Source organism: Gadus macrocephalus, chromosome 19 (assembly GCF_031168955.1).
Source record: "Gadus macrocephalus chromosome 19, ASM3116895v1".
Classification (NCBI taxonomy): domain Eukaryota; kingdom Metazoa; phylum Chordata; class Actinopteri; order Gadiformes; family Gadidae; genus Gadus; species Gadus macrocephalus.
In genome coordinates, this window is record NC_082400.1 from 16313357 (window position 1) to 16323356 (window position 10000).

General features: G+C 53.3%; 2 protein-coding genes across 4 annotated transcripts in view; one reads left to right on the plus strand and one right to left on the minus strand.

The window, feature by feature from the left end:
* The window catches only part of vezt (vezatin, adherens junctions transmembrane protein), a 14442-nt gene extending 10343 nt beyond the window's left edge, over window positions 1-4099 (minus strand). For 2 of the 3 annotated variants that reach the window (XM_060037806.1, XM_060037805.1), the window contains exons 1-2: window positions 3912-4099; window positions 2722-2847 (exon numbers count right to left, since the gene is read on the minus strand). In XM_060037806.1, coding sequence (XP_059893789.1) covers window positions 2722-2847; window positions 3912-3947 — 162 coding nt within the window. In that variant the 5' untranslated portion in view covers window positions 3948-4099. Of the gene's footprint in view, window positions 1-2721; window positions 2848-3476; window positions 3753-3911 lie in introns of those variants that run through there. The other variant, XM_060037807.1, reaches the window with a different exon arrangement.
* Window positions 4100-4135: 36 nt separating this feature from the next.
* Window positions 4136-10000, plus strand: part of LOC132447262 (FYVE, RhoGEF and PH domain-containing protein 6-like) — a 20000-nt gene continuing 14135 nt past the window's right edge. Inside the window, 4 exon segments of the mRNA XM_060037817.1 lie at window positions 4136-4427; window positions 5671-7055; window positions 7057-7829; window positions 7831-7908. Coding sequence (XP_059893800.1) covers window positions 4418-4427; window positions 5671-7055; window positions 7057-7829; window positions 7831-7908 — 2246 coding nt within the window. The 5' untranslated portion in view covers window positions 4136-4417.

The window sequence follows — 10000 nt, forward strand, 5'->3', positions numbered from 1 at the left end:
CACACACACACACACACACACACACACACACACACACACACACACACACACCCCCGTCTTAACACTGCTTATTAGCGTGTTGTAGGGGTTGCAGCTGAAGGCAGTGCTGTTGTAAACACTCTGGACAGACTTGTCTAAACACATGCAGACACACAGACCCCGACAGAGCGTCCGACTTCCTTCTTTATAAATCCACTGACGACACCGCATTCCAAGAGGAGGGGGAAGTCCACCGCAATCCAAACCTTCTCCTTATCATGAATAGGCTTCAGGTTCCCCCCTAATCTGGTCACAGTGCTTGGCTTGGGTCCGCGTTGGTGTGTTTAACAGTGGCCCGACCACAGAAGCATAATAACATCCTGTGTGTGTGTGTGTGTGTGTGTGTGTGTGTGTGTGTGTGTGTGTGTGTGTGTGTGTGTGTGTGTGTGTGTGTGTGTGTGTGTGTGTGTGTGTGTGTGTGTGGCGAGGGCAGGGGTTATGGGCTTACATGATCCCTCTATTCTGGGGGGGGGGGGGGGGGGGGGGGTTGCATAGGCCAGGATTGTTATTAAGTGTAACGGCCACACACACGTATTGATTTATTGACTGCTGATTGGCAGAACGGTAGGCCAGACACACACACATTCACACGCACACAGACAGACAGACACACGTTTAGACATACACCAAACTGGAGCTTGTGCTCACAAGATGTCCCCTGCTGTTGGTTAGTATTCTGCAGGCATCCCGCAGTCAGTGCCAAAACCTTCTGTGTGCCTCATGTCTGTCGACTACTACTGCCTTGTGAACCAAATTAAAGAAGACAATCGGAGCGCAGAGTGGCTTCCAGACTGCAGCGAAACCCAAACGTGTCGAGCATGTGTAATAAAGACATCACAACGTTGCTTCATTGGTACGTGCAGAGAAGGCCTTACTTTGAGGACAGGATCAACTTGATACTTGCTGGAATGTTTGTCTCCCAGGGGGAAGGAGGCAGTGCCCTCGGTCGACCTGAATGCATCCTAGACTCCAACACGTGACCCCTGCTGGGTCGGTATTTATTTTGGCCCTTTCTCTCACTGTAAGCGACTCCAGATAGGAGCCTCGCCTGGATGGTGACCTAACTGCTGAGGTGCCACCAAGTGCCCACTGTATGCCTTATGCAACCATTTCATAAAGCTGTAAAGCGATAAGGTCTCCATCTATGGTTTGCGAACGTGAAGTTGTCATCATTGCACGAATCAAATCGCTGACGGAATGCCCCGGACAATATTTGATTGGGGTAATCCTCTGGCCTCAATCTGACAGCAGTTCGCTGCCGTTTCTGTCGTAACCTCAAATCCTCTTAAAAAACGTCATCCATGGGCAAAGTCCCTTTAGACGGCAGCATGATTGCGTTCACTCCGTATTAAAATTATATCAAAAGCACCACTAAAGTAAAAAAACTAAAAGGGTAATTACATAAACATGCCAAACAAAATAAACAAGTTTATGTATTTATTAGACATAACTGCTGAGTGATACATTCTACGTAGGCCCATTTGCAATAAGTAAATAAAGTAAAATAAATAAGTACAGGGGGAAAGAAAATCAGAACATTGAACTGGCCCCTGCACGAACTCATAAATCTCATCATGTAAATAAAGCTTCAGCAAGAACTAGACCCATAGTGCAAGCTGTGGGCCATGGCAGTAGAAAGATAAGACCGGCGTTGCTTTGCTTCAGCAAGGCCTGCCCTCCTTTAACCCGAGCCTCCTCCTGGGCTATCAGCAGGAACAAAGGGAAACCAAAACACAGGAGATATGACCCAGAATGCTTCCTGCCTTGACCGCTCCAGTTTTCTCGTTAACGCATGGAAACATTCCTGACGAACGACACGTTCAGAGTAACATCCTGTCGTCTCCAGGCGGTGTGGGCAAAGGAAAGGGGTGGACGGACAGGCCACATCAATTGCAAAATCAATGGAAGGGCGCATCTCTTTTTTCTAAGGAAACGAATGGTCTATTTAAATAGTTTCTGAGAGTAAAGAATCCATTTGAGTCAGCCGTTATTTGTGTAATACAGAACAGAGCCTGCGGGCTTAAATCCATCACATCAGAAGTGCTATTACAGGACAAAAAGCCAGACACACACACACACACACACACACACACACACACACACACACACACACACACACACACACACACACACACACACACACACACACACACACACACACACACACACACACACACACACACACACAGTAACCCTTATGTTGTGAATCAACGTGGACAAAACCACAACAATGTTTCAGCAACCCTATTGAGCGTTGGAGACCACAACAAACACCTAAATAAAAAAATAAAAAAAACACCTAAAGTCAACGATTGTTTCAGTAATCAGAGCAGCTCCGCTTTTCAACTGATAAACGAGGAAGGGGACATTTACAGAAATAAAAGCTAAACTAATAAATTTAAAACTATAAAACACCAAATACATTGACCTGTCCTGGGGCACATATCTGTGCCGTGCCTGTCTCCTACAAGACTGAAGCATTTCACAACAACAAACTCTGTGAGGGGATGACCTGTGTGCATGTGTCACCGAGGGTTTCATTGATGAGTCGATCAGTAAAGTAATTAACTGTCTTGTCTGCACCAAAAGCCCCCGAGGGTAGGGCAGCTGAAAACAAAGGAGAAGCGGGTATGGGGTCGTATGAGCGCGTGTCTGAGTATTGTGTGGAAGGGATGCGCTCACCGAACGCTTCTGGTCGTCTCCCTGGGGAGGAGCTTCCTCTCCATCTCCCTCTTCCTGAGAACCCGTGGGACACGCCTCAAAGTCTGTGTGCCCTAGATCATGGAGGTACTGGAACAGCGGAGAGTTCTGGAATGAGAGAACGGAGAGAGCACTGTCAAAGAGTGAATACAAAAGTGCCAAGAGTGAGCCAGGATGGGAAACATGAGATGACCAGGTGTAAGGAATGGTGAACAGGCGGAGGCGGGAGAAGGAGGAGATGGGAGGAGGAGATAACAGGACCGTTGGGAGTTGAACAGGTTGAGAGACCCAAGCGTCTTAACGCTGGGAACAAAAGTTACTAGTCTGCAGCCTAGATTAATGAGGTAAAGCATGTTGCCATACACACAGAACGGAGACGACACTGTCCCAGGCTCCACCTGCAATCCTTATCCATTTTAGTCCACCTGCCATCATTAACCATTTGACATCATCCTGGTCTAGGTTAGGTACCGCCACTTAGTAGGAACGAAAAGATAATAGCGGCAATGGAATGACAAGGAAGACATATAGACCTGCAGTGGCCTGGATGGATGGATGGATCGTATGCCAAGAACATTCGCATACGATCCTCCTCAACCGACACGAATGGAGTATCTAATACATGTAAACAGAAAGGTTTTTTTTTTTCTTTATCAATGGCAGGCATAACTTATGTAGAGTCAAAACGATACTGCACCACGTCTAATCCGTAATAAGATTTGACAAAAAAAACTCACTTCCATTGTTGGACGAAATCAGAACGCATAACGACCCAGTCCCGGTCCAAGTGGATTTTATTGGATTTTAATTAAATCGGAACAGACGCATAGGCACCTCTTCGCCCGAGGTCTGGTGACACTGACCCCCCCAGCAACAGTACGCACACACGCCCAGCTAAACCAGTCCCATGACGACCACGTCTACTTGGCATCCACACAGGTATGAAGGAGCCAAATCTGAGGATTTGTAAGGAATCAGGACCCGGTAACAAAGCACAGCCTGTGTGATCATCATCGCATGGTTCGTCAGCTGCTAGCTTAGCGTTAGCCGTAAGGCTGTCAGACTCGACCCGGGCGCTCCAGCCCATTCAGCCCCCGAATGGGACTCGGAGCCCGGGTACCATGACAAAGCATTTACTCGTATTGTACCGCATGTACCATAACGACACCCACCTCGAATACCACATCTTCATCCAGCTCCTCAGTCATTGCTTTCCCACATTGGTACACGGACGGTGTAGCATTCTGTGTGTTCGGTGTTGTAGTAGAAGTTGAAGGCTCTCTTTAGCCGCCGGTTGGTCGCCGCAGAAACAAAACTTATTTTAAAACTACATTTCCCACAATGCTCCGCCGACCGCCGCTTCCTCGCTAGCGGTGCCTGGTCGGGATTGCGCCCCTAGCGGTTGCTGGTTGAGATCCGAGAGGGCGCAAGAGTTGGGGAAGGAAACAACCGTGGGTGAAAAACTTGGGGAAAATGGGAAAACCGACAAAGGCTCATACTTTACACGTGGATTATTCACCGCTGCGACAGAACAGGACAGCCGGGAAGTGAGCACTGTGTCGGCCCGCGGGTCGTGGGGCTGACAGGGATGTGGACGGAGGATAAACCGCAGGATTCCTCCTCTCCCTTCCATTGAAAGTTGCGTTTTGCTCATGGAGAAAGGAGCAAGTCGAGAGTCATGAGCACAGGTTGGTTTCTCCTGGAGTCTGCCCTTGCGTTATCTCCCGATTTGCTATTTATTTACTGGAGTTTTAAATGCAAAAAGTAGTGCGTGTTGTTGCGTTTGCCTTTACATCTGGAAACACGCACATATAGAGGTCTAAACTTAAGCATTACGCATTCGGAGTCCTCTCAGTTTTTTTTACGAAGACCTACTTAATTACAGTTAACTCCTAATGATAGCTTTCAAAATATTGAAATAGAATGAGCTCGACCTCAAATTCAGAGCTAATCAATATTAAAAAAATAGTGGTTTTCTAACGTCCTCTTATCGGACCCGGAGCCAGAGGCACATCAGCCCTTTGTTTTAAAAACACATCTGCTTCTCTGTGGATGCAACAAGTAACAGCAGCCCTAGCGCTGTAATGTTGACTTTAGCACTGTGCAAATGTATTGCCAGCTCAAAAACATGGTTGTGTGTGAGTGTAACCAGACGGGTAATCCAAGGCTGTTGCGTTTACGGTCTTTTCCCCCCAATCGCAAGATACGTTTTTTAGTTATTTCTCGTACATCCGCTGTATGACTCCGCTTCTCGTGTCTCGTGTGATGTGCCTGCTTCCATTCAGTCCTGCTGGCCTTTTTTTGTCTGGAAATAGAAAAAGAGGGATTTTAGAAACACAAAACCAAAGCAAAGGAAAGTCCAGATAATCTAGTGCAGGGCCACAGCAAGAATACAGACGTGATTATGCGTAATATGATTAAAAAGTGTAACAGAAGAGCATTCCACGCCATTGAATGGTCTGAGAGGAGCTCGTACAGTTCAGTCATGTTTCTTTGTTCATAATCCAATGTTTTAGTTAAGTTTGTATATCAGCCAAACGCATATGTGTCTCATTACCGTCCCCTAAAGTAAGAGGACTATCACAGGATAATTGCATTATAATTAATTAAAGCCGTCGTATGAAACGGATGCGACACGAGTGGTGGAATGAACATGCAAAACTATTTTTTTTTATAAATTGTAATCGTTTATCTCACAATCTGCAATATCCCCGCTTTGATCCATTATAGTCGCTGAACTCCCATGCCCGATTCTTGCCTCATTAGCCGGCTGTAACCCGAACGGTGACCTTTTGAACCAAGCCCCATGCAGCTGTCTTATTTCTCAAATGACGACAGGGTTGGCGGATGTCCGCACGTTTGTATCTGCCATGCAATAATAACACATCAACATTATTCTTTAAAACATTCATTCTCTCTCATTCGATCCAGGTGTGAAGAAACCTCCTTTAGCTCCCAAACCAAAACTCCCTGCTACCACCAAACCCTCTCCCCCTCCCATCGCCCCCAAGCCAGGCCTGCTCTCCCTGGCCCCCGCCGTCCACAGCCCCGCACCCTCCCCTGGTACTCTGCAGAGGGCCAAACCCGCCCTCGCCCCCAAACCATGTGTACTAGTACCCCAGGCCAAACCAGCGTCCGCCCACACCCAGTCCCAGGAACACTCAGACGGGAGCCTCGACCTCCTCAACACCCGGAATGGGACCCCATCCTCGCCGCGGGACAGCCTCTCCGAGTCCGACTACATCCTCCCGCCCTGCCGCCCGGGGGGGCTGGAGTCGGAGCCCGCGTTCCCGCCTCTGCTCAACGGGAACCACGGGAACGTCGGGAATGACGGGAACGTCGGGAATGACGGGAACGTCGGGAATGACGGGAGCGCTGCGCGCGACGAGGAGAGGCTACACAACGGGAACGCCACTGAAGGACACGTCGGCCCGGTGACGACGGGGGAGGGGGGCGGTGAGGTGGGGGGCGGGGAGGAGGAGGAGGAGGGGCGGCGGCCGCAGGAGGAGGAGGAAGAGGAGAAGGGCGAGGTGGAGGAGGGCCGTCGATTGACGGACAGCTTGCAACCCAAGCCCCGGGATAAGCCCCAAAGGCAGAAGCACCTGGCCAGGGGCCGGACCGGCAGAGGGGGTCAGGGGTCACCGGGGGCCCCCCCACAGCAGCTGCAGGGGACGGAGTCGGAGACGGAGCCGGAGGGACGTCTGGAGAGGGCGCAGGAGGACGCGGCTCCCCACCAGGAGGCCGGCCATGAAGACACAGCACTGTGTGTCAGCACTGTCGCCGTGGCAACCGCCCAAACCCTCGCCGCTCCTCCTCCTCCGTCTCCGCCCCCGGTGCCGAGTCCGACAGAGCCCCCCGAACACGCCCACGACGAGCCCGACGGCCGCCACGCACACGCCAACGGCCGCGCCTCGCCCCCCCCCGGCCCGGCGGCCACGCCCCTTTCCCCGGTACCGGCCCCGCCCAGCAAGCCCCTCCCCGTGCCCCACCCCCGCAGGGCGAAGAAGCCGGTCCTGGTGCGGCAGGACGGGCTGGAGGGGGGGGCCGAGGGACCCCCGCCGGGCCCCGAGGTGGGGGGGGGTCCGGGTCCCCCGGAGGCTGACGAGGGGCCCGCTGACGGCGAGCCGCCCCCGGCGCCCGAGCGTGACCCGACCCCCGCCGGCGAGGAGCCCGGCGCCCCCGTCCCCCCCCCCACGCCAGACCTCCCTGTCCCACCGCCACAAGTCCTCCTCCCTGCACAGACACGCCCCCCGCTCCGTCGACCCGCCGCCCGGGCCCGGGCCCCGCCCGCCCGCCGCCGGCAAGCGGGGGGGCGGCGGCGGCGAGGGGGCCGGGGGGCCGGACGAGGAGGAGGACGGCGGCTACGGGGACTTCGAGCGCTACCCCGCGGCCCACAGCCTCCCCAAACGCACCCGGCTGGGCTGCCAGCGGAAGGCCCTGTCGGCCGAGGGCCAGGACTCCCCCCGCGCCCCCCCCAGGAAGCCCCAGAGACACAGCCTGCCGGCCCCGCCCCCGCCCCCCGTTTCCCCCGGCGCGGCCCCGCCCCCCGCGCCCCCCCACGCCGGCGCCCCCACCCGGGACCTCCCGGCGCCGCCGCTCGCCCAGGAGAGGGCGGCGTGGCGGTTCCCCCGGCCCAGCGTCTCCTTCTTCAGCCGGCAGGCCCCCGGCCGCAGCAGCGTGCCGCCGCCGCAGGGCCGTGCCCTGCCCCCGCCGGCGGCCGCGTCCGCCACGCTGGGCGGGAAGCAGCGGGCGCAGTCCTTCTCGGCGGCCGACCTGTCGTCGTCGTCGCCGTCGCGCGAGCCCGCCAACCCGCGCCGCAGCATCTCCTTCCGGAAGCTCCTGGAGCTCCGGATCTCCGTCAAGAGGCTGCCCAAGAGGCTGTCCCGGGCGGGGGGGGCGTCGCCGGAGGGCTCCGCCCCCAACGCCGGCGAGGTCAACGGCGGGCGGGAGAAGGGCGGCGGCGGCGGCGGCGGCGGCAGCGACGCGGAGGCCAGTAGCAGCGGCGACGGCTCGGTGGAGTACGAGAACGTCCCGCTGTACGAGGAGATCCCCGAGTACATGAACCTGCCGTTCCACGGAGCACGGCTGGGGGCCCCCCCAAGACAGGGACTCTGAGATCTACGAGGTGCAGGACCCCTACCTCACCGCCCTGGGACACCGCTACGACAGGTACAGAGTCACGACCCTAACCCTGACCCTAACCACAACCCCTAACCCAAACCCTAGACCCTAACCCCTAACCCTAACCCTAACCCTTACCCCTACCCCTAACCCTAACCCTTACCCCTACCCCTAACCCTTACCCTTACCCCTAGCCCTAACCCTAGACCCTAACCCTAACCCTAACCCTAGACCCTAACCCCAACCCCAACCTTGTGATTTGATGGTTTTCTCTCTTTTGTAATTGCGATTTATTCATCCTCTTTTGGAGACGGCGGCATGATTCATTTAATTTTTTTCTTAGCATTCTTGTGCCCCACCGATATTTTAGCAAAGTTGAGTTGTGTGTTCCCACACGTCTGGTTCCCTTGCAGCTCGTCAAGAGTGGTAATTGTGATTCATGTGAGTCAATGCGTCCTGTAAATACGCTGTGAACCTCAGAGTCATGTGGGTGTTGTAATTATTGCCTCAAGCCACACCATTTCCTCATTACTGCGGTGTGATCCGATGGATTGGAAATCACAGCATCGTGTCTGACTAGCTTGAGAATGAGAAAACAGGCTGCTATTAATAGTAATAACTAATAATAATAATAATTATTATTATTATTAAGGGGAATAAAGGCAGAAGTGTGGTGGACATTGTTATGGTCATGTATGTGAGGGGAGTGTCTCGAAAATGGAGGAAGGTGAGTGATCTGTAAGCCTAGCTGCCCTGCCCTGTTACTCTGGCTTAAGGCATCTCGTTCACCATCAGACTCCAGGTGTCCTGTGACCCCACTGTGGGAAGCAGAGTGTTGTAACACAGCGTCCCGTTAGCCATAGCCGGCGGAGTTGGATGGTTAGCGTTGTAGCTCGCTAGTAGGCAGGAATAGTGTGTCGGCAGGGCAGTGGTGTTGCTGCAGGTTGGGTTGTTTTTCCTGTGGGTTATTTTCAGTGGCCAGGGCAGGAAATGTCTCTGAAACGCAGAAACGCAGCGCAGCGCCCTACAACAGGGAAAATAAACCTCCCGCAACCACCGGAGTCTGCGTCTCCTTACGCCTGCGCCTCTTTCTCTCTCTCTCTCTCTCTCTCTCTCTCTCTCTCTCTCTCTCTCTCTCTGTCTCTGTCTCTGTCTCTCTCTCTCTGTCCCTCTCTCTCTCTCTCTCTCTCTCTCTCTCTCTCTCTCTGTCTCTGTCTCTCTCTGTCTCTCTCTCTCTCTCTCTCTCTCTCTCTCTCTCTCTCTCTCTCTCTCTCTCTCTCTCTCTCTCTCTCTCTCTCTCTCTCTCTCTCTCTCTCTCTCTCTCTCTCTCTCTCTCTCTCTCTCTCTCTCTCTCTCTCTCTCTCTCTCTCTCTCTCTCTCTCTCTCTCTATGTTTCTCTTTCTCTTTCTCTATGTTTCTCTCTCGCTCGCTCTCTCTCTCTCTCAATATATTTTTTTATTTTTACTTTCCTTTTCCTTCTCCCTGCACCCATAGCCTCCAAATGACCTCTCTGCGCACTGCAACTTTAAGTGATGCCCTTTTTTTTTTCCCTCTGTGAAGTTGTTTATATTTTACCCACCATACTCTTGTATTGCTCAGTCTGACCACAGACAGAGTTATATCACCCTCGGTACAGATGGGTAGGACAGAAGGTCAAGGTACACCAGGGGCAAGTCCACTGCTTCTTGGTCATGTGCCAGTGAGTGTGTTTGCCTGGGTTCGAGAGCCATAGGAGAACCTATGGGTTGGGTATGAGACTAAATGTGGGATTCAGTAAGAGTTAGTATTGGAGTCGGTACGGGAGTTAGTATGAGAGTCAGTATGGGAGTCAGTGAGAGATTTAGTATGGCAGTCAGTATGAGTTGGTTTGGAAGTCCATATGGGTTAGTATGGAAGGGAGTCCGTATGAGTTAGCTTGGGGAGTCGGCAGGAGAAGAAATGAGTTAAGATTAGAGTCGGTATGAGAGTTAGTAGGGGAGACGCGATGAGGGTCAGTAGGGGAGTCGCTACGGGTTAGATTGTGGAGTTTGTACGGGAGCCAGAATGAGTTGGTGTGGGAGTTAGTGTTGGACTCAGTAAGGGAGTATGTGGGGTATGGATGCCAGTCCCGGAGCCCAGACGGGAGCCACGTACCGGAGCC